The sequence below is a fragment of the Neolamprologus brichardi genome, chromosome 17 (genome assembly GCF_056152115.1).
Source record: "Neolamprologus brichardi isolate AB-2024 chromosome 17, ASM5615211v1, whole genome shotgun sequence".
Lineage (NCBI taxonomy): Eukaryota > Metazoa > Chordata > Actinopteri > Cichliformes > Cichlidae > Neolamprologus > Neolamprologus brichardi.
This window is the reverse complement of record NC_142120.1, coordinates 26,464,770-26,489,188: the sequence shown is the minus strand read 5'-3', so window position 1 is coordinate 26,489,188 and position 24,419 is coordinate 26,464,770. Positions and strand designations below refer to the sequence as shown.

Genomic DNA, 24,419 nt, shown 5'->3' with positions numbered 1-24,419 from the left:
AATGTTTCAAAACGTCCTGCATTTGCGAGGTGTTCAAACCTGTGGACCTTAGGGTCACAGACACACACGCACACGCACGCACGCACGCACACACACACACACACACACACACTGTCTCCAGCTGAGTAGACAGGGGAGTGGCAGAGAGAGAGAGATAGAGAAAGAAAAAAGTTTTTGGCTGACAGACAGAGAGGTGTGGTCACAAGGCTCCAAAAACGGTCCCGTCCTGCTCTCGGTTTGCAGTCTGCACCGGAGGGACCAGGGCGGACAGGGTGGCGAGAGAGAGAGAGGGCGGCAACCTGTCAGGTTGTTTCCGTCCACTTAGTTTCGTCCAGTAACTTCTGTGCAGCCGCCGAGGCTGCAGTTCTCTGATCACCATGTCAGCGTACGGGTCTCAGCAGGCCCTGAACATGCTCCGCAGGGCCAGCTCCAGGGGAGAGTTGACTGGAGAAACCACCTACCAGTACGCACGGAGCGACGGCTTCCATGGAGGGGGTAACGGATACGACCAGTACGGATACGACGGACAGAAAACCTTCACCTATTCAAAGACCGTGAAGGGAGGTGGGATGGCGAGCGGAATGGCGAGCAGCATGAGAGCCGGAACCACGAGAGGAACGACGTGGCGTGGGGCCAGCATGGGAGGGGGGGCGATGAGCGGCGCCGGCGGGGGGACGATCGGCGGAATGGGGTATGAATTTAAACTCTTTCTTCCACAAGTTTTGGGTTTCTTTTTGCACCTGTGGCCAATGTGTGAACTGCAGGGCACGATAGATTATTAAATATTAACCGTGACAGCCTGTGTTGGTTTTTTGGGCCCTGCAAACACTAAAAACACCCGATACTCACTGGGCTTTAAAAAAGTGAACAAAGCAATTAAATGCACATCAGCCCGCAAGAGTATAATTACAGGGAAATGTTCTTGTTCTGCAAAGTAACAGCATTTCCACTTGTTTTGTAACACTGAAGCAAAGCTGGTGGTAATTGTGTATAAAAAATAAAGTGATGTTTAATTCAGATTGGTTTGCAGAGTCGCATCAGTGACATAACTGATCATACACACTGATAATGCGCAGTGATACACGTCGTGATGCTGACATACAGCTGTTGTCTTTGGCACATCTTTTCAATTGTTCCTCAGCTTCTGCTCTGCACAGGAGCAAACCTCCCCGGGGAGAAACGAGATTTACAGTCCGCGTTAAATTGCCGCCTTCCCTCTGCTGCTTCATAAACCCACGGACACGCGTGTCGCTTTAACACATGCAACTCTATCAGCAGCACAAGGATTGTGTTTCTGACCCTGCACTTTGAGGAACGTGCATATTTATTTAATTCGCAAACATAAGTTGTGAGTCGGAGCAACTTCGTTTATGGCTTTGATAGTTTTATATCAGGGAGTGATGTTTGAGATAAGGTACTTATGTAACCCCTATGATTAAGGGAAAAGTACCTGGGGCAGCTTATGGCAAATATAAGTACATTTATTACATTGTTTATTATAGCTGGTAGCACTTTTTTCTGGATGGTAAGTAAAAAAAGAAATACAAGTGTAGAGATGACAGAGATATTACAGGTGTTATTTGGAAACAGTGCTCTCATTCATAGCTAGTTAAATAAGCCAGTGTCAGCATAGATTTTTAGGGCAATAGTTATGATATATGTGATAACACAAGTATATCAAAACTGGTCAATAAAATTGATAATAGAGATACATAGAGTGGGTCTTTATGCATATTTTAGAATGAGGTCAACATTTTAGTTTGTATGTGTGTTTCAGCAGGTTTCAGGAAAAGTGTCTTTTGTAGAAATTTGGATGTTTATCTGAGTTTCAGCTCAGACTGTACAAAACATTTTGCCCATATACAGCCAGCATAAATAGTTTAGTACCTCAGAATTGAAAACGCATACGATAAGCAGCAGTGATAGCTGGTTATCTGGGGTGATAGCTTTTTTTCTGTCTTTATATCTCCTTGTTCCAGCTCTTGTTTCTACAAAACAGAGAGATCTCTATTATAAAAACACTTATTTTTCTAAATTTTTAGATTTGTGGCTGCTGCCACAGCTCATGTGTTTGAGCGCATGGCCCATATACCAAAGGCCCCACTAAAGATCTGTGTTCAAGTCTGCTCCAGACTTTTCCCCTCACTTTCCTGTGTGCCTGCAGTGTTTTCCTATCAAATTAAGCCTAAAATAATATTAAAAGAAAATTGTTTGTTTATAATAGCAGTGAAAAGAGTTTCTTTGGCACATTGTGTATGAATGTTGACTATACATACCAGCTGTTGAGCCCGTACTGATGTAATCCGTTGCAGTGTATTTTTTTTAGCTAATGTATTTGAATAATCTAGCCATAACCATATCTTTTCAGTTTGTGGATTATGATGATATACACATACAAGGTTCCACACCTGCATGATGATACAATCAAAATTCCCAGATTGCTTGTAAATGAAATGCATGTCTGCAAACTTGCAACAGAAATGAAGTTAAAGGTTAACAGAATTCCTCGTCTTGTCTTTTTTTTTTCAGTTTTCCGAATTAAAACAGGTGGAAAGAGAGGCGGAAGTCTTTGCCCCTACTTAGACTGGGGTTAGGACTTATCCATGAAAAACTTTAACATTTATTTAAATAACTAATGTACAGTTTTATCTTTTCCTAAAAACAGCTACATTCAAATGAAACAATCTGAGAAGGGAAATTCACTCTTTGACAAAAAGGGCAAAAGGAGACACTGCTTTGTTTTAGGGGAACACACGGTGAAAAAAACTGGGAACCTCTGCGGTATCTGGGAATATTTTGGTAATAGTTAAAGCTGAAGATCTTAATGTTAATGAGTTTACTTCACTGCCCTCCACAGTGGCTCTACACTTACTTCTATCAACCAGAAGGCCGCTATCCTGCAGAGCCAGTGCAACGAATACCTGCAGAAAGCCGAGTACTACATTCAAGCTGTGAGTCATGTTTTCTTTTCTTTTTTGTGTTACTTATTGCGCTTTTACTGCTAGAAGTGCAGATAAAAGTCAGTTAGCTGAGTCAGGAGGGTTTTTATTTCACACGAAGAGTGTAGTGTTGTAGGCTGTCCTCTGAGGCAAAAAGAAACAGAAAGAATGACAGAAATGTTGTGCGGCTGTAGTTGGAGTAGCTGGATGTGTAGGCTTTTGGTGTGCGGTCAGAATCTGTGACAGACACCAGATAGACAATGTTTAATTTTTGTTTAGCTCCCTGTTGGATGTGATTTTTAGAACTGGCCCCTTGAGCAGTATTGCAACTGTCAGTCCACTTTAAATTTACACCCTTCCTTAGTTTAGCTGTTAAGCAACCTATCATGAATTATTTATGTTACTGTGAAGTTCATCGCAAGTGCAAAACTCAGCTTAAAAGGTGTGGGCGTGTGATTTATTGTCTTGTTGACTACTTATATTGGCAGACTATCACAACCGCTTTGTCCTTGTCATAAATCATCTTCTTCCGTGGGTTGTAAAAGTTGTTTTTCTGAAGTTTTAACATTTTTTGGCACTTCTAAATGGAAATAATTCAATCTAAAGCACAACAAGGACAAAAGACATCTATACTCCAAATGTGCCCATTCAGTTTTCTGGATTTATACACCTCCCTCGGGGTTGTGTCTGTGTATTGCAGGGTGGAAACCCGAGTGAGGCCGAGTACTTCATGGGGAAGGCCAAAGAGGCCATTCAAAATCTGAAGAGCTGCGGGGCCGACCTGAGACAGATGGGACAGCCTAATGAGAACGTAATGAGAAGGTAAGGAAGGCCAGATTTCTCTCTGTCTTAATCATCTGATATTTCTTTCACTAGAACAGTGCCCATCCGAGGTCAGTGTTAACCATGATTTTGACGCTGAAATGTAACTGTCTCTTAAATGCATCACATGCAGGTAATTAAGTAATTTAGTTGTGGTTTTCAAAAGGATAGTGAATGTATCTCAAGCTTTAAACTTAGTCCAAATTTCCTCAGGCAGTCAGTAATTAATCTCCCATTTTTAAAGCAGATGGGAAGAATGTTTGTTGACCGGACAGATGGATGGACAAACAGAGATTTCATGAATTATTATAAAAATATATTCTTTGTATAGCATATGCTGTTCATTCCAAGTCTCATCTTTTTCTGTTTTCTGATCCATAGTGTGGAGATGTACAATAGCCAGCTGAAGGGGGTCCACATGGCCATCTCAGGCACCACGCAGAGAAGGAAGAGCACCAGGGGGGGCTCTGTTGGCTGGGAGGAACCTGGAAGGAGCTATCATGATGCTATGGGCTGGATTGCACAGCAAAAGGCGTGTATAGACACACCCAACTTAATACCTAACGTGCACCTGCAGCTGCTTTTGAAGATCAGTCTTCTGACATTCATGAGCCCTTTAAGGAATCCTGTGTTAATGTGTCTTGGTAAAGCTTGAGGGGGATTACGACAGTGTGCATTAAACTGTGCGTTACCTGCAGTAGATGGTGGTCAAGCACAACGCCAGCTTGGGGGAGTCGAGAAGAATATACTTAAAGGCTAAGAAATCTAAAAATCAATATTCGGTGAAATTTAGGCAACATTTACATTTTAAAAGATTTGTTGGAGGCTTGTTTTTTTTTCTTTTACATTTTTTACAGGGTTTTTTGCGCATTTATTTCAGTCTTAAATACCCTAAAATTGTTGCATTTTGATCACCCGATTTCGGTTAACACCAGCCTTCATTTTTTCAGATTAAGAGAAGTTGATGTAATTTGTCACATTAGTGAGTCAAAGACGTTTGTCAGATAATCAGCTCATTTCATATCATAGCACATTTAAACACAACAGAAGTTACTGCTCCACAGTATATTTAATATATTATAGTTCTTTAAACACACTAAAAATGTGAACAACTACATTAAAATAATTAAAATTGTTAAACAGTTCAAGAAAAAGTATTTTTTTATGTTTAACTGGAGAAACAGACACTTTACACAAAAGAAATCTTTGTGAAATAAACCAAAAGTGAAAGAAAGACCTACTTCTTCAACAACAAAAGTGACATTAATACCCACTAACTGGATGGTTGAGTGCTGTGTCACTTTATGACAGTGTAATAAAAGGTGCCAGTAAACCAAATGACAGATCTCGCCGAACCAGGATCGCTATGATAACACAACATTCACAGCATTTAACGCAGAGCATAGAAAAGAATGCTCTGCTATGTTGGTGTAGACACAGTATTAAGGGATCATGTGGTCATTGTGGTTAAGTACAAATAGAAGCTAAAAGGAGCTATTGTTTTACACTCAGTGCTAAATCATTTCTTTCTGAGTGGATTGCTGATCTTTGACCCCAAGTGGTGCATGAATTTACCAGCAAATTGCTGGTTTAACTTGTATCTCTGCCGCCACCTACTGGTGACATGAAGTACCTGTGTCTGAAGTCCTCTCTAAAACTCGATCTACTCCACGCAGCGCCTGATTGAAACAGCTTCATGGGGAGACGATCCTGCAGCCATCGAGCAGCAGCTCATGAGCCACCAGAGGTTTCACAGCTCCATCCAGAGGAGCGTCGAGTTCGATCGAGCCAGAGATGACCTGGTGGGTTCAGTCAGCAGGTTCAGTATCAATGCTGTGATGATGAGACGATGCTGAGATTCACTGTTGCTTCAAACAGAAGCTCCGTTGATCTATTGTTTGGGATATATAAAGTCACAAAACTAAACCAGTGTTAAAGAAGATCACAGGGTAAAGAGATAAATAACCTAAACAAATAAAAATGATCCGCTATTGGTCAAATAGCGATTTGTTATTATTGGTATCTGTTTTAATTATTAGCATTTGCAAATATTGACACATCACTTTATTTTGAAACACATAATTTGACTCATTCTCTTCCCCCAGATGAAGGCAGGAGACAAAGCCAATCTTAAGGCTCTGGAGCAGGAATGGGACAATCTCCAGGTGAAGAAACTAAATATTATCTCTGTGTAGTGTATTTTCCTGTTAATCGCTAGAGATTTGTATTAAATTGATTCACTTTAACCCTGCTAGAAAAAGTCCCATGGTCGGACCCAGCAGCTGCGAGAGTTCCAGCAGATCATTCAGGAAATATCCAATGAGATCATGTGGGTGAATGAGAAGGAGGAAGAGGAACTGATGTTTGACTGGGGAGACAAGAACATCGACCAGTATATCCCCAGAAAGCAGGAGAGCTACTCGGTTAGTCAAACATCAGATCACAAGGGAACATGAATAGAGCTGGATTCAGTAGATGCTGCAAAAAATCCACTTTTTAATTTCCAATTTTACGAGCTTCCTTTTAGGCAATAAACATTCTTGGCAATCCCTTGAGCCTAAATGGCGCTGATGTCTTTTATGTAGTAATCTGCATCTCATAAGGGAGCAATCATCTGTGGTAGATTGGATTTTGGCAGCTGCAATTAGTCATCCACTTACAGCGAAGCCACAGAACTTCCCTCTTGCTGCATCCTGATGTTTTTTCTGTGTCCCCTGTGATTATCCACCTCTTCTTATATAACAGAAACTGATGAGTGCCCTGGAAGTAAAAGAAAAGGATCTGAATAGGCTGAAGGCCAAAGTGGACAACCTCCTGAAGAATGACCACCCTGCATCGGACAAGATCGAGGTCTGGAGCAATCAGAAGTAGAAATCTCAGTCCAAAAACAACTAGTTATAAACCTGCAAATGTAAAGCTTGACTTTTTTCCAGTCTTTGTGTGCTTGTGCATTCTCTTCAGGCTTATAGTGACACCCTGCAGACTCAGTGGAGCTGGCTCCTTCAAATAACAAAATGCATCGACACTCACCTGAAGGAGAATTTAGCGTACAGCCAGGTAACTTAAAGCTACTCTAATAAACATGAACCTGCAGGAGTCAGTCACACTGACGGACACTGTGAATAAGAGTGCATGGAAAAGATCCACCATGACACCTCTGTTCCTCTGATTTCTTGTTGCTACATTAGCATTTTGATTCGCTTTCAGCTTTTCAGTGTTTATGTACACATAAAAAAATGCTTGTTTACTTATCATAATGAGGCTGGGAAACTACACTTAACTTCATGCTAGATTTCACTCAGTATTTCACAAATTGTGTGTGTTTTCTCCTGAAACTCATATCACATATGCTTACACATGTGTGCATTTAGTTTTTCAAGGAGGCCAACGAGACCTACAGTGCTCTGCAGAAGGAACACGAGATGGTTCGTAAGAATTTCATCTGCGACAAGAACACTTCTCTGGAGACCCTGCAGGAGCTCCTCAGAAACCTGGAGGTACGACAGCGTCATTACAGCAGTAACACATCAGCTGGGCATCAGGAGCTTGATCACGTGTGTTTAGACGTTTAACATAGCGAGATAAAACTGATTAGACTGAACATAGAATAGATCTTTGAAAGCTTTTGAAAATTTCATGTCTCAGGCACTACAGTAAACAACAATACAAAGCCTGAAATATATAAAGTCAGTGGATTATTTAGCCAGATAATTCATCAGGAGAGTGTGCTCGGAATAAACTCAATGTAAAACAAGTTTTCTTTGAATTTAACGTTTTACTTATTGTACTTATTATACTTATTTACTTTACTTACTTATTAAAAAATCACATATAATATTTACATGTAATTAAAAAATGGGCAGGATTTTGGACAAATTATTTTTGAGTGTACAGCCTAATAGTGAAGCAACTCCAATACCATTGGATAATACCTTCGAATGACCATCCAAATGTTTCTTTTACTCATTCTGGACCAGACCCCCAGTTTTTACAGTCCAGAAGAAACACGCATCTTAGCCCTCAAACTTTTGCCAAACAATAGAAAGTACTATTTTGTTGGTGGCAACTTGTTACAGACATGCTCAAATTCAGCCCATTCTTTTAAAATAAACATTATTTGTACTGTAAAGGCAGACTGCATGCCTAGTAGTTATGGCGTTAGTTACAAAAATGGAAACAGAACTCTCAAAACTAAAGTTTTGTAACGTTGGCATCATTAAATCAACTAATCTTGGTCTAGAAATATCTTCCACTCTTGTATAATAATGTTATTGTTATTGTAACCAAACCAGTTCTGGATTGCAGGTCATATGTTTCATACAGGACAGGCCATTCTGTGTGACTTCATTATTTACAGAGAGACAAAAATGTTGGCAAATTAGAAAAGTAAAGCAGTTGTTAATGGCTAAACAGTGGCAGGTTGACTGAAACTTTTTTGTCTTCAGAGGGAAAAGGAGAAGATTGTGGAAAATAGGAGGCAGGTTAAACACCTGGTCAGCAAGTCCAAGGAGATCGTGAGACTGAAACCCAGAAACCCTGAAGAGAAGAACACCAGCGGCGTCATTGTCAAGGCTCTGTGTGACTTCAAGCAGGATCAGGTCAGTTTTCAGATGTCAAAGTTAAACACATAATAGTATTTTTATTTTTTACTTTACGTTGCACCGACATTCTCTCCTCCTTTTATTCTAACTTGTGTTTTATGTGTTTTATGTGACCTTTGGGCTCACAGAAGGTGATCCTTAAGGGCAATGAAGCTATCCTAAAGGACAACAACCAGCGCAGTAAGTGGCTGGTGACTGGCCCGGGGGGTCTGGATATGTTGGTGCCCTCTGTGTGCCTGATTGTACCGCCACCTAATCCAATCAGCATCAGTCTCGCCAACAAGTAAGAAACAAAAAATGCTTTGATTTGGACATTTACTGTTAAAGGTGATTGTATAACTCTTGCTCTGGCTGGAAAGATAATCCTGAAACCTTTAAATTTCACCTCTGTGTCGCGCAAAGAAACGAGCAGTACTACGAAGCAATCCTGTCAATCTGGAGCCAGATTTATATCAACGTCAAGAGTCTCATCTCCTGGCAGTACTGCATCATGGATATCCAACGCATCAACTCCCTCACCATCTCCATGGTAAGCACCGACGAGGTCTTGGAAGTCGGCCTCTGCTGTCTGTAAAAAAAATATTTAGTCATACGTCAAAGTCAAACTTTTGCTCTCTTGCAAGGTAAAAGGACAAAACGAATGGTCATAATAAAAGTTGTGACATAGTGTTAATTAACGTTTAATTATTTGGTTTTAAAGGTGGGTTTTTGCTTTTACAGTTTGTTCTAAGCCAACAGCTGTAGTCTTCCATTTAACATGAGCTTAAAAAGTGTGTAAACGTCTCTCATCCTGAGCCACCTCCAGATGCTGGGAAACAGCTCCCATAATTGCACACTTTGGAGTGCTGCATAACTCTGCGGCATTCAAACAGACATTTAAGCATCTCTCGAAACCCACTGCTCCAAACCAAAGTCCCTTTTGCAACTTTTTACTGCTCCAGTTTGTACTTTGCATTAAAAAAAAAACACATGCAACAGCTATCTACAATCATTTTACTGCACTGTTATTCTTATAACACTTGATGATTTATTGGTGGAAAATTAATTTATAGAAATAGCCTTAGAACTTAGAAACTATGGTTCTTACAAGTGTGGTGAGTATCGTCAACATAAAGAAGGTACCAAAGATTTAAAATATCATGTCACATTTGACCTCTGACCTCTCCTTCTCGGTGAAAAGATCTGTTTGGGTCCAAACTAAACTTAATGTTTCTGTGTCTGTTCAGTTGGCCAAGATGCGCCCAGAGGAATACCGGAAAATGATCAAGAGCATGGAGACTCACTATGATGAGTTTGTATTGAACAGTGTAAATTCCCAGATGTTTGCTGATGAGGACAAGAGGAGCATAGAGAACCAGGTCAATGATGCCCAGACCCACTATGAACAGCTAGTGGTGCAGATACCTACTTACGGTAAGTGTTTGTAGTAATGATCACCTTGCAAATACATGTTCTGTTTATTCTGTACATTTCTATTCTGTCTCATATATCAGATGGACCTCTTGCGCTCATTTTCAGCTCCATATGTTTATTCTTGCACTTCTTGGCTTTTGTTTTTTTAGCCGGATGTCTCTTAGACTTGTCTATCACTTTGATAAACAGGGTTGTAAAATGTCCATCCAGAGAATAAATTTATGGGAGCATGAAAGAAAAGATAAAATTTCCCAATTACTGTATTTGTATAGTACTGTATAAAGATTTAAATGCTACATTTGACCAATTATAGTGTTTGAGCAATATAAACATTGCTCAAATTCAATATTTTTAGTACAAATTTCAGTATATTACAGTAAAGTACAGTATACAGTATGCATTTGAGTCTGTGTGCTTGATAATGGAATAATTGAATTGAATAAGTGAATCTAGTGAACTTTTGAAAAAACTTTTATCTGTTTTTTAAAAATCGTTTTGTCCACAGTTGTCCAGCAGGAACAAGCACAGCAAACAGCTGGGCAACAACACCAGCTGATTATATTACAGCAGCAGCAAGTACAAGCTGCTGCTGCTGCAGAAGACGCAAGGAGGCTTGAAGAAGAGACCAGGATGCGCCAAGAGGAGGCCTGGAGGCTTGAAGAAGAAAGACGGAGAGCAGAGCTCAGAAGACAGGCAGAGAAGAAAGCGGAGGCAAAGAAAGAGGTGGTGAAGAAGGAAGTGATAAAAGTGACCAAGACAGACCCAGGAAAGAGGAAGGTATCCGCATCATCATCATCGTCATCATCTCATAGCTTATTAGAGCTGCACTCGCTCAGATTGAGGCTGGAGGCCGCTGAAGACATGCTGAGTCAGCACATCCATGTCTGCTTCAGAGACAATGGCGTGCAGGACTGTAGCCTCAAGATCTCTCAGTTAGAGGTGAAAGCATAAAATATAAGAATAACAGAAATGCATGTAGAATGAAAACAAAAATGACCCTGTATTTATCGTGACACATATATGTGCATCTTTCAGACTGTGCAGAGTGATGTGGACTCGATGCGTGCTGAGTACTTACTTTTGAAGGAGCGCATTCTAAACGAGCTGGAAAGCGTGAATGATTCAGATAAAGCTCAGTTCCTCCGCAGCGAGATTGGAGTGATTAACCAAAGACTGGGCAGCCTGGAGAGCAGCTCATCAGCTTATGTTCAGCGGTACGTAACACAAGGCAAAACCTCAAAACGATGGTGTAAAGCTTAGTGTGTTCTTCTGATTAATTTAAAAGCACAGTTAATAACTGTGCACTATAAGATCAATTATTATCTGCAAAAAAAGATACTTTTACATACAGATAATCTACATTATGACAAACACACATATGCCTTGCATATTTGCATATTTGATTATTCCATATGCTGGTTTTAGGCTACGAGCTCTAAGGGACATGCTGGAGAGTGTGGCACGAGCCGAGGACATTGTGAAAGTTTATGAAGCAAGAATGACAGAAAAGGAGACTACTTCTCTGTCTCCTGAGGAAGTGGAGGAATATATGTCGACTCTGAAGGTATGTTTGCAAGATAATGGTGTTTTCCTACTCTTTGATAATAGTAGACAAATCATTTGTGAATACTGCCCTGTTTTTATTATATCCTTTGTGCTGTGACATATGCTTTAATTCCACTTATCAGGCTGATTTTTATTATACGGTGGATGCAGTCGTATGATTGATGTTGTGTCGTGTGTCGATGCGCAGAACATCAAAGCAGAGCTGGATCAGAAGAAAGATATTCTAAATGCTATGGAGGCAGAGTTGTCCAAGGCGAGCCACTGGAACGGCCAGGTGGGCGGATCCTCCCACAGGTGTGACCTGATGCTAACAAAATACACAGAAGATGTGAACATGCTGTCAGACCGCTGGAGACGAATCCAATTACAACTCGATACGAGGTATGCTGCTCTGTCAGTTTTTAATAATAACTGACTGTTAATGTCAAATTGAAGACTTTACAGTCATGCAGTATATAACTCATTCCATATTCAACCATATGTATATGAGGCTGCTTGTACACATGTGAATCTATTTTTAAAACATCTTATTCACATACACATATGTCAATTTGTGATTGGCAGAAAATGATCGAGCAAAGCACAAAACATTTGTTGCTTCAGTATTTTAAATGTTATAATAAATAATATAATAAAAAACAATATTAATCTGTAAACTTGGGCATGAGAGCATTTGAGTAAAACTCACTTATGCTGGTGGCCTCTTCCACTTGCTCAGAATGCAGGACCTTCGATCATATCTGCCTCAGCTGCAACACTACAAGCAAACCAGCACTTCCATTCTCGAATGGATTGAAGCCACTCGGAGAAAACAGGTGGCTCTACAGGCCACCAAGATAGAAAATGTTCAAGCACTGGAAGACCTCATTAATAACCAGAAGGTAATATGCTGAACTTTTTCTATTATTAGAGCTACTTCCAATAATTTTCTGTGAAGGCATCAGATACCTGACATCTGTACTTTGTGGGTTTCTCTAGGCTCTGAATGCAGAAATCAAGGTGAGAAGGGAGACAGTAGATAGTGTGCTGAAGGACAATGAGGCCTGTGTGAACGCTATCAAGGTAAGTAGGTCAATAATCAAGTGCATTTGGCCTCAGATTAATTAAAAGATCAACTTCCTCTATTTATTTATTCATTTTTATTTTTAACAGGACTATGAAACAGACCTTGCAGCTTACACCTCTGGTTTAGAAACTTTGCTCAACATCCCAGTGAAGAGGACAATGCTGAAGTCGCCGTCAGTGGATCTCAATCATGAAGTAATGCAACTGTAGTAAAAACATTAGACATGTAGTAAACCATTAATACATGACATGTTTTTTCTTGTAGGTTAGAGTTGATTTTTCTGATGTTTTTTTAAAATTAAATTTAAATTTGTCTCTGTTCCAGGCTACCCAACTGCAGACTCGTTATATGGAGTTGCTTACCCTTTCTGACGACTACTACAGATTCCTAGGAGATTTGCTCAGAAACATGGAGGAGCTCAAGGTACGGATCTCCAATGCTGAACATCCAAAAATATCTTGTTGGATGTAATCATGGTTTTCTTTCTTTTTTCTTCTTTCTGTTTATGACATCTTATCATCAAACTGCCCAGGGATTATGAATGAGAATTTGGGGTAAATCTGTCGCCTAATCTTTGATATAATGTTAAAGTTAAAGGAACTCCTTTATACCTTCCACCATTGTTGTTAATAACATCACCTGCAGTGAGCATTGTGTTGCTTCCATTTACATGCGTCTTTTGCTCATGAACTCTGTGTATTAATATCCATCAGCTAAAAGAGTATTAAGACACACATTGCATGCAATGCAATGAGCAACTAACTATCCACAAGGAGGGTTGGGTCTTACTGTGAAACCACACAACCACACGTCTTATGATTGATAACCTGTTAGCCAAGTGTGTGGTTTCATATGGATAACCTTCTATAGTATGATCAAGATTTTGAAAAAGCAGTTTTTTGTTCAATAAGACCTAAAAGACAGAAAAGTTGGTGGAGAACGCAAGAGACATGAGATAACTATAGTTTTTTTTTTAAATTCAATTAATTATAATGGCAAATGAAACTCTACAATAACACAGAACAACCCAACAATCCAATGAGATGACAACATCTCGCCCCCCTCCCCCACTCCTCATAAACAAGCATTTGGAGAGTGGGAAGGAAAAACTCCCTTTTAACAGGAAGGCATAGGTATCTGTCAGAACTGGTTGGGGGTTTTGGATTTGCCTCAAACTGAATGGAATGTTTCTTCATGGCAACACGTTATGAATGTGCTGTTAATAGGGTTGTGCTAAGCAAATGTTATGCTGGATACTTGTTAACCACAACACAAATGGGTAAAAAATAATAATGAAAGCTTAATTTATCATTTTTAAAAACACATTTGTATTCATCTTTTCTTTGTCTTTCCTTCAGATTCGTAACACCAGGATTGACCTGTTAGAAGAAGAACTTCGCCTTCTGAGAGACGATATGAGAGACCGCAACGCCAAGAACAAATCACTGGAAGATGCTCTTGCTCAGTACCAACGAGAGCTGAACCAGTCAAAAGAACAGTTGCTGTCAATGGAGGAGGTGAAACAAACTGCATCGTTGCAGTGTAGTGCCACCAAGGAGAACCTAGATAACACACAGAGCCAGCTGGCAGGCCTCAGAGATCAGGTGGAACGTCTCAACTACTTGCTGGATGAAGAAAAGAGGAAGAGGAAGCTAGCGGAAGAGCGCTACACTCAGCAGCAAGAAGAGTATGAAGCGGTGCTGAGAAAGAGGCAGAACGAGCTGGAGACAGTCAGTTGGTCCAAGGTGGAGGTGGAGAAGACTTTGTCAAATAAAGAGCTTGAGATTGAACAGCTCCGGCGACAGCTTGCTGACGAGACAGCAAGGTTCATGGAGCTGCAGAAGGAGATATCAAAGGTAAGGAGCCAATACAGTACGGAGATCAATAACTTAAAGCTCAGCTACGAATCTCAGATCCACGTCAGCCATGCAGACATGCAAAGGCTGGCAGCTGAGAGGGACGAGGATACAGTGGAGCTCCAGCTGCAGTATGACAGGATGGAGGCAGAGAGGAGGAATCTTGAGGAGGAGCTACGGAGAATCCGAATATCTATCAGCCAGGTTGAGGAACAAAGGAAGGCAGCAGATGAGGAAGCTCACACTCAGCGGGCTGTAATCATCGAGGAAGGCCGCAAGAGAAGAGAATTGGAAAGTCAGGTGGAACTGTTGATGAGGCAGAGAGACGAGCAAAGTAGCCAGTATAGAGCAGAGCTGGCTGAGGTTAGGAAGGACCTGCAGGAGACGAGTGACCGACTGGCTTATGTCACACACAGTCTAGAGGAGGAGACCCGCAGAAGACAAACTGCAGAAGAAGGTCAGGGTGTGCTTGAACAGACTCTGTCCCAGCTGCAAGTGAAGCTAACTAATTCATCAGTGGCTGTAACCCAGGGGCGGGAGTACAAGGAGGAGCTTCAGAAACTGCGATTGGAGCTGGAGAGAGAAAGCAGGGAGCGAAGCAGAGTTGAGCAAAATATGAAAAGCTTACAGGGACGCATCAAGGACCTCCAAGCTGTAAGAGATGGACTTGAGAGCCAGGTGGAAAATTTGCGGCAAGCTAACCAAGAAGAAGTAGCCAGAAAAAGGCAGATCGAGTCAGAGCTAGAGAAGACCAATATGACCCTGGCAGAACACAGCAGCACTATCGTTGCACTACGCCAAAGCCAAGAACAAGCCAGCAATTCCGAAAAGAGAGGTGAAGAAGAGCGTCTTCAGTTGCAGGAGGAGCTAGAGAAAAGCTTGAGACAGAAGAAGACCTCTGCAGAGCACATCACACAGCTGAGCTCTGACCTGAAAGCCCTTCAGCAGCAGCTGCTTGAGGAGCAGCTCAAAGTCAAAGAGGCAAACCTCAGGAATGAAGGTCTTTATAAATCTATAGAGGAGAAGAGCAAGATACTGAATGCAAACTCAGTTGAGCTTCAAAGGCTGAAGGAGCTGACAGAAGCTCAGACCAAAGAGAGGCTGAGCCTGGATGAGGAGCTAAGGACAACACGACATGAGAAAGATGAACTCTTGAGGGCCAAACAGGGAAGTGATGATGAGCTCTCCTCGCAGATTACTGCGCTGGAGCTGCAGCTACAGGCCAGTGAGCGCAGTAATTTAGACTACCGCAACCTGGTCTCCGAGCTCTCCTCTGAGAGGGAGAAACTCAAAGTGGAGACTGAGAAAATTCAAACGCAGGCCACCGAGGTACATGGAAGTTGGTGCTTAGTCCTGGACTGTTCCCGTCTTTCCAAATCAGAGTCTTCACTTGAAGCATTCAAGTAGCAACTGTAGCTCTAGCTAGTCTGAAGCGAACCCTTTCCTTGCATGCTGGAGTGCCTCTTGTAGATGCAACTCTGATTTGAACACATACCGTCTGTATGTGTTTGAATAAACTTGCATGTGTGTAAACTCGCATGCAAACATAATCTGCGCCTCTCTACCTGACAGCCTTCCTATTCCACTGTCTCCCTGTACACACTGCGGAAAGATGGGGAGTTAAGGGTTAGAGTTAATGCAGTTCGCTTGCTTTTTTGGGGTCACTTTATTTGCCCAGAATGATCAGCACCATCACTGCCGCTGGTTTCCTGGTCTACTAGATTCTGATCATTGTTTCTTATATTTTTAGTACATCTTAATGGGCTTAAAGACACCTTTTGCAATCTTGTAAAACAGCACTGGCATGACTTCAGAAATTTACAGTTTCTAAAAATGCTTATGACAACTCCTCTTGCAAACTAAAATCAGGTGATCACAATTGGCCCACATCTATTGGTTTTATGTATCTGTGCTGTTTTGCAAATTAGTCTTTCTTTCTGGTTGTTAAATAGAATTAGCCATTTTTTGTTATATCACTAGTATAGCAAACCAAATGACAATTTGGCAGAACAGGCACAGACTTGCTTTTTATATTTCAACTTTTAACACTATTGCCAGCTGTTTTTCTTTTACAAACATTTTAAAAGGCTTGAGTTGTAACGACAACAAAAAACTCTTTTTGAGAAAATGCTTTTATTGTTTCTAAATAAGCTGTGCAACCAAATATTCTTTCCACAGAAAGAATTCTTGCACTGTGAAAGATTGAAAAGAGCAAGAATGTGCGCTGTCCTCAATAACCACTGGTTGTATACAAAAATTGAAAAAGAAATAAATGAGGTTCCTCATCTATACTGTTAATATATGAGTATTTTTGAGTTGAGTAACTTCTTGTCTCTTTTCTCTCTCTTTATTTCCTGCAGATAAGAGCCACCATGCAATCCCTTCAGTCCCAGTATAATGAAATTGTAACCGAGAGAGACACTCTGTTGCTGAAATTACAGTTGTCAGAAAAGGACAAAGACCACCTCTCAAGACTAGAGGAGGAACTCAGCCGCATTAAACTGTCCTTGGAATCTGAGTATCGCAATAAGCAGCGTCTACAGGAGGAGAACGAAAGAGTGAAGAGGGATTTAAGTCACTGGAAGGACCAGTGCGATAGCAAACATGGCCTGATTAGGCAGTATGAGACAGACAAGGATATTTCGGAGAGGGAAAAGAAATCTTTGAAAACTGAGATAGAAAGGCTGATGAGAGAGTTACGTGAGCTTGAAGAATCATATAAAATTAAACTGTCAGCCACCCAGAAAGAATTACATGAGGTCACCATTGTCAGAAAGAACATAGAAACTGAACTGAAGACTGCCAGAGAACCCCCAACCTTGGATCCTTCCACTCTGATTTTTGATGGAGTCCGTAAGACAGTGACAGCAGACCAGTTGCTCAATTGTGGTGTTTTGGATAAACAAACATGTAACCAGCTGGTGAAGGGACATAGGACTGTCCCTGAAGTGTCTGTTGACAAAAAAGTCAATTTAAAAGGTACAGGCCCAATAGCCGGGGTGGTAGTTGAAGGTCCAAAAGGTCCAGGCTCCATTTCTGGACCTCAGTTTGCAAAACTGACTTTCACTGAAGCCAAGAATGAAAATCTCCTCCCAGCAGATGCCGTCAATTTGCTTCTGGATGCTCAAGCCGCTACAGGACACATCATTGACCCCAGAACTAATCAGAAGTTGACAGTTGAAGAAGCATGTAATCATGGTGTGATTGATGATAAGGACAGAGAGAGGTTGCTAGCAGCAGAAGCTGCAGCTGTAGGATATAATGGACCTGGGACAAATAAACCTCTTTCAGTATTTCAGGCCATGAAGATGGGACTAATTGACAGAAACACAACACTGCGTCTTTTACAAGCCCAGGAGTCTGTGGGGGGCATTCTAGATCCAGTACTAAGTGTGTTCCTTCCCAAAGACACAGCCATTGAGCGTGGTCTAATTGATGACAACTTATGCCGTGCTTTGAGTCAAAGACCTGAGCTCTACCTGGACCCAGAAGACGAGGACGGTGTAACTTATATGTCAATGAAGAGAAGATGTAAGGTAGAACCACACACGGGCCTTCTTCTTCTTCCTGTCACTGAGAAGATAGATCCCTCCAAACTTATTTTTGATGGTGTTCGAAAACCTGTCACAGCCAAGCAGCTGCTGGATTGCAGTGTCCTGGACAAGCCAACATTTAAAGATCTAGAAAAGGGGAAGAAAACCATCCCAGAAGTGTCTGTTGATAAAAATGTCAATCTGAAGGGGACTGGGCCAATTGCTGGGGTGGTAGCTGGGAAGCAAGGCAAAATGTCCTTGTCAGACGCCAAGAGACAAATGTTGCTACCTGAGGAAACTGCAGATTTGCTACTGGAAGCGCAGGCTGCAACTGGTCATATAATTGACCCTCAAACAAATCAGAAGTTGACTGTAGAAGAGGCATGCACCAGAGGAGTAGTGGATATAAGAGATAGAGACAAATTATTGGCAGCTGAGGCTGCTGCTGTTGGCTACAAGGATCCTAAAGTTGCCAAACCTCTCTCAGTGTTTGAGGCCATGAAGAAAGGATTGATTGACAATAAGACTGCACTGCGTCTACTGCAGGCCCAAGAATCAGTGGGAGGAATTCTAGATCCCAATCTCAGTGTGTTCCTGCCTAAAGACACAGCTATCAAGCGCAACCTTTTAGATGAAAACCTTCGCCATGCTCTGAAACAAGATCCTGAATGTTACATTGACCCGGAAACTGAGCATGATGCCAGCTATGAGACTTTGAAAAAAAGATGCAAGATAGAACCTCATACTGGTCTGCTACTTTTGCCAGTCTCAGAGAAACTAGATCCTACTAAACTGGTCTTTGATGGTGTACGTAAACCAGTAACAGCAAAGGATTTGCTTGATTGTGGGGTGCTGGACAAACCGACATTTAACCAACTACTGAAGGGGGAGAAGACTGTCCCAGAGGTGTCTGCAGACAAGAAGATCTCTCTAAAGGGGACAGGAGTGATTGCTGGTGTGGTGGCTGGACCTTTAGGGAAACTGTCTTTATCAGAGGCCAAGAAACAGATGCTCATGCCCTTAGACAGTGTAGATTTACTACTGGAGGCCCAGGCAGCGACAGGTCACATCATTGATCCCATATCCAATCAGAAGCTGACAGTAGAGGAGGCATGTGCAAGAGGAGTGGTGGACAGTAGTGATCGAGACAAACTCTTGGCAGCAGAGGCTGCTGCTGTTGGTTACAGAGACCCTTACACAACCAAGCCTCTTTCAGTGTTTGAGGCGATGAAGAAGGGAATAATTGACAAAAAAACAGGACTACGTCTGCTGCAGGCCCAGGAATCTGCAGGTGGGATTCTAGATCCAAACCTTAGCGTGTTCCTTCCGAGAGACACAGCTATAAAGCGTAACCTTGTGGATCAGGAACTCTGTCGTGCATTAAATCAGAACCCCGATTGTTACCTTGATCCAGACACAGAACGTGATGCCAGCTATGGGGCTTTAAAGAGAAGATGCAAATCAGAGCCTCACACAGGCCTGATACTTTTACCAGTCACTGAGAGGAAGGACCCTTCCAAACTCATGTTTGATGGTGTCCGCAAACCAGTCTCAGCACAGCAGTTGCTTGATTGTGGGGTTCTTGACAGGGAAACATTTAACCAGCTAGTAAAAGGGCAGAAGACTGTCCCTGAGGTCTCCGTGGATAAAAAGATCTTTCTAAAAGGGACTGGTTCAATTGCTGGTGTAATAGCTGGGCCTTCAGGGAAGATTTCTTTAGCAGAAGCCAAGAAACAGATGATCATGCCCCCAGATAGTGCAGATTTACTTCTGGAAGCCCAGGCTGCTACAGGTTACATTATTGACCCTACATCAAATCAGAAGTTGACAGTAGAGGAGGCATGTGCAAGGGGAGTAGTGGACAGTAAAGATCGAGAGAAACTCCTAGCAGCAGAAGCTGCTGCCGTGGGCTACCAAGATCCTAACACAGCCAAGCCTCTTTCAGTGTTTGAAGCAATGAAGAAGGGAATAATTGACAAAAAGACAGGACTTCGTCTGCTGCAAGCCCAGGAATCTGCAGGTGGCATTCTAGATCCAGTCCTTAGCGTGTTTCTACCTAGAGACACAGCTATAAAGCGTAATCTTCTGGATCAAGATCTGCTTCGTGCATTAAACCAGAACCCCGATTGTTACCTTGATCCAGACACAGAACGTGATGCCAGCTATGGTTCTTTAAAGAGAAGATCCAAATCAGAGCCTCACACAGGCCTGATACTTTTACCAGTCACCGAGAGGAAGGACCCTTCCAAACTCATGTTTGATGGTGTTCGCAAACCAGTCTCAGCACAGCAGTTGCTTGATTGTGGGGTTCTTGCCAGGGAAACATTTAACCAGCTAGTAAAAGGGCAGAAGACTGTCCCTGAGGTCTCCGTGGATAAAAAGATCTTTCTAAAAGGGACTGGTTCAATTGCTGGTGTAATAGCTGGGCCTTCAGAGAAGATTTCTTTAGCAGAAGCCAAGAAACAGATGATCATGCCCCCAGATAGTGCAGATTTACTTCTGGAAGCCCAGGCTGCTACAGGTTACATTATTGACCCTACATCAAATCAGAAGTTGACAGTAGAGGAGGCATGTGCAAGGGGAGTAGTGGACAGTAAAGATCGAGAGAAACTCCTAGCAGCAGAAGCTGCTGCCGTGGGCTACCAAGATCCTAACACAGCCAAGCCTCTTTCAGTGTTTGAAGCAATGAAGAAGGGAATAATTGACAAAAAGACAGGACTTCGTCTGCTGCAAGCCCAGGAATCTGCAGGTGGCATTCTAGATCCAGTCCTTAGCGTGTTTCTACCTAGAGACACAGCTATAAAGCGTAATCTTCTGGATCAAGATCTGCTTCGTGCATTAAACCAGAACCCCGATTGTTACCTTGATCCAGACACAGAACGTGATGTCAGCTATGGTTCTTTAAAGAGAAGATCCAAATCAGAGCCTCACACAGGCCTGATACTTTTACCAGTCACCGAGAGGAAGGACCCTTCCAAACTCATGTTTGATGGTGTTCGCAAACCAGTCTCAGCACAGCAGTTGCTTGATTGTGGGGTCCTGGACAAATCAACGTTTGACCAACTACTGAAGGGAAAGAAAACAGTCCCAGAGGTCTCTGTGGATAAGAAAATCTTTCTAAAAGGGACTGGATCCATTGCTGGTGTGGCAGTTGGGCCTTCAAGGAAAATGTCCTTTACAGAGGCAAAGAAAATGAAAATTCTGTCATCTGATAGTGCTGACATGCTACTGGAAGCTCAGGCTGCCACAGGTCACATCATTGACCCCAGAACTAACCAGAAACTAACAGTCAAAGAAGCATGTGCCAGAGGAGTATTGGATAAAGAGGATGAATCAAAATTGTTTGCAGCGGAAGCTGCTGCTATAGGCTACAAAGACCTTACTACTGGAAAACTTCTGTCAGCTGGCCAGGCCATGAAGAAGGGATTAATTGACAAGGACACAGCTCTGCGTGTGCTTCAAGCTCAAGAGTCTGTAGGGGGTATATTGGACCCTGACCTCAGTATATTCCTACCCAAAAACATTGCACTAAATAGGAATCTCATAGATCAGGATCTATACCATGCCTTGAGTCAGGGTCCTGACTGTTATCTGGACCCAGACACCAAGCAAGGAACTCCTTATATATCCCTGAAGAAAAAATGTAAAGCTGATCCAAGCACAGGTCTTTTGATTCTCCCTGAACCTAAAAAGCCAGCAACTGTCCAGGGGCTTAGGGGCCAGGTGTCTGTTGTGGATCTAGTGGATGCAAACTTGCTGCAGCGGTCTGATATTGACAAGTTGAATCAAGGTAGATTGACCAGCCAAGAGGTTGAAGAGTGTCTACGCTCCTATCTGAGAGGTTCCACCTGCATAGCAGGAGTTTATGATCAGGCCAGTGATAAAGTACTGACAATTTATCAAGCAATGAAAGATGGACTGTTGAAATCTGGGACCACTCTTGAACTGCTTGAAGCTCAGGCTGCCTCAGGTTTTATAGTTGATCCTGTGAACAATCTCTATCTAACTGTTAGTGAAGCCTACAATAGAAGACTGTTTGGGCCAGAGTTTAAAGATAACCTGCTAGCGGCAGAAAGGGCTGTGACTGGTTACAGACTGCCTGGTACAGACAAGACTATCTCTCTCTTTCAGGCCATTGAGAAAGGTCTAGTGGAGAAAGGCCATGGCATTCGTCTACTAGAGGCCCAAATTGCCAGTGGTGGTATCATTGATCCGGAACACAGTCATCGTATTGATGTGAATGTAGCCTACAAAAGAGGCTACCTGGATGATGGAATGATTAAGATCCTCTCTGATCAGAATGCTGATACTAAAGGTTTCTTTGACCCTAACACGGAAGAAAACCTAACCTACACGGAGCTTAAGAACCGCTGTATCCCAGATAAGAAGACCGGCCTCATGCTTTTGCCTATAATCGACAAGAAAAGTCCAGAGTCAACACAGAAGAACACTCTGAGGAAGAGGAGAGTATTGATCGTGGACCCAGACACCAATAAAGAGATGACAGTCCGAGAAGCATATGACAAAGGGCTTATTGACTACGAGACCTTCCTGGAGCTGTCCGACCAAGAGTGTGAATGGGAAGAGGTCACTATTACTGCTCCAGATGGTTCTGTAAAGTTTCTTATTAATGACAAGAAAACTGGAAGACAGTATGACATTACAGAACTGCTTGAAAAGCGATTAATTGATGAATCAGTTGTAGCTCAGTATCGTGCACGAGCCATCACCATTAATGAATTCGCTGATATCATCACCAGAAAGACCAAACATAGCTCATCGTTTGGACAACCAGCTGCCTTGGGCACATCTTCAGTGAAATCATCATCATCATCAACAACTTCAAGAACACCTTTGGGAATATCTTCAGTAACATCATCATCAACAACTACAAAAACATCTTCATCATCTAATTTAAGAACATCAGAAGGCTCAGTTCCCTCTTTGTCGACATCATCCTCACGTTCATCCTCACTGGTGTCAAGACCCTTATCTCCCACTCTCGCTAAAATGACCACAACAAAGACGACCACTGTCACAGAGCAAAGCGCCAAGCTTAGCAGTGTTTCGCAAGATTCACCTGATTTCCATAAACATATGTCCAGTGTATCTTTCACTCTGTCCTCTCCTGTTGAAATAGTGGGTGAACAAGAACCTATTGGTGCCATTTTTGACACAGACAACGTAGAGAAGATATCTGTCACAGAGGCGTTAAATCGTGATCTAGTGGATTCCATCACTGCCCAGAGACTGCTTGAGGCCCAGGCGTGCACTGGAGGAATTGTTGATCCTGCAAGTGGCAGAAGGGTCAGCATCCAAGAGGCGTGTCGTATGGGCATAATAACTGAAGACATGGCCACTAAACTTAAGCCTGCTCAAAAAGCCTATATTGGCTTTGAAGATGTAAAAATGAAGAGAAAAATGTCAGTTCCTGAGGCAGTTAAGGAGCTGTGGCTGCCATATGAAGCAGGACAGAGATTCATGGAGTTCCAAGTTGTAACAGGAGGTCTGTATGACCCAGAAATGGGTGGTAGAAGAACCATAGAAGATGCCTTGAAAATGGGTTGGCTGGATGGGAGAGCAGGCCAGAAGCTCCAAGATACGAAATACCACACAAAGAACCTAACATGCCCCAAAAGTAAACTTAAGATCTCTTACAAAGAGGCTCTGGATAACTGCCTGACAGAGGAAAGCACTGGCGTTAAAATGCTCCAGGCATCATCTGTGTCTTCGAGAGGCATCAGTAGTCCATACAATGTTGCCTCTGCCCCAGGATCCACCACAGGCTCCCGGAGTGGGTCACGACGAAGCTCCCGCAGGAACAGTTTAGACTTAGGCTCTCCCATATCCTCATCAGTCAGTTGCTACAGTTATTCCAGCTTCAAATCCTTCCAAACCAAAAGCTAAATTGATAAAAGAAAAGCAGAGTTTGTGCTTTTCTTGCACACAAATCAGAATTTGTCAAAACTATTTTCAGTGTTTTGGAAAAAAGTTGTGGAAAAAATGAGTGTTCTGTGTGAGGAGAAAATTTATATTTAGCAGTCTAATTGTTAAATGTTCACATATTTTTAGAGTAAGCTTTGGTGTTGATTTACTTAAAAATCTATAGTTCAAATTATACAGAAAAACTGCAAGATGTTTGTTTGTTTGTTTGTTTTTTAATGGACAAAAGTATTAATGGTTTCTAAAATAAGGTGTGTGGATTAAAAATATAGTTCATGTCATTTAATTTGTTTTTCAAAAATTAATGAAAATGTCATTTTGTATGCTTTGCATTTGAAAAATGATAGAATAGTGTTTACAGTTATTTGACATGTTGTGTGTTTGGTTTACAGGGAGGGATTTATAGTTGGGTTGCATTGGCTTAACTGCTGTTTTTCATCATTTTCATAAAGTCATCATTTATTCATTCATTGGTTTCTTGCCCTGTAGTGCTTCCACTTTTTTTTTTCAGTATCTTAAAATAAAAACTTGAGTTTTTTGCTCATTCCTGACTGTTCTTATTTGTGTTCATCTAAAATACCCTTTGTTGCTGCCATGTAAGATATGTTTGTTCATTTTATTTGTTTGTTTTTTTTGTTTGATTTTCAACTCGCAGCACAATACATTTGTGCTGTGGTAAT

General features: G+C 41.9%; 1 protein-coding gene across 2 annotated transcripts; it reads left to right on the top strand.

Moving 5' to 3' along the window:
- The first annotated feature begins 254 nt into the window (after positions 1-254).
- On the top strand, positions 255-24,283 carry dspb (desmoplakin b). Of its 2 annotated transcripts, none has more exons than XM_087830988.1 (24): positions 255-691; positions 2,858-2,951; positions 3,640-3,761; positions 4,143-4,293; positions 5,438-5,563; positions 5,867-5,926; positions 6,017-6,184; positions 6,507-6,611; positions 6,723-6,818; positions 7,133-7,258; positions 8,207-8,359; positions 8,491-8,645; positions 8,765-8,891; positions 9,589-9,775; positions 10,281-10,714; positions 10,811-10,989; positions 11,201-11,339; positions 11,529-11,722; positions 12,060-12,222; positions 12,320-12,403; positions 12,494-12,601; positions 12,732-12,830; positions 13,766-14,263; positions 16,624-24,283. In XM_087830988.1, the coding sequence occupies exons 1-24, from the start codon at positions 378-380 to the stop codon at positions 23,701-23,703; spliced, it is 10,962 nt and encodes a 3,653-aa protein (XP_087687114.1). In that variant the 5' UTR covers positions 255-377; the 3' UTR covers positions 23,704-24,283. The 2 variants fall into 2 exon arrangements, with proteins under 2 accessions (XP_087687114.1, XP_087687113.1); XM_087830987.1 differs by having other exon boundaries at positions 13,766-15,592.
- Positions 24,284-24,419: the final 136 nt, after the last annotated feature.

What these genes read in the sequence shown, in the direction of transcription:
- dspb (XM_087830987.1), top strand. Translation starts at nt 378, where the DNA reads ATGTCAGCGTACGGGTCTCAGCAGGCCCTGAACATGCTCCGCAGGGCC. An exon ending in TCAAGATCTCTCAGTTAGAG is followed by an intron (nt 10,715 to 10,810) that starts GTGAAAGCATAA and finishes TGCATCTTTCAG; the next exon opens with ACTGTGCAGAGTGATGTGGA. An exon ending in CAATTACAACTCGATACGAG is followed by an intron (nt 11,723 to 12,059) that starts GTATGCTGCTCT and finishes CCACTTGCTCAG; the next exon opens with AATGCAGGACCTTCGATCAT.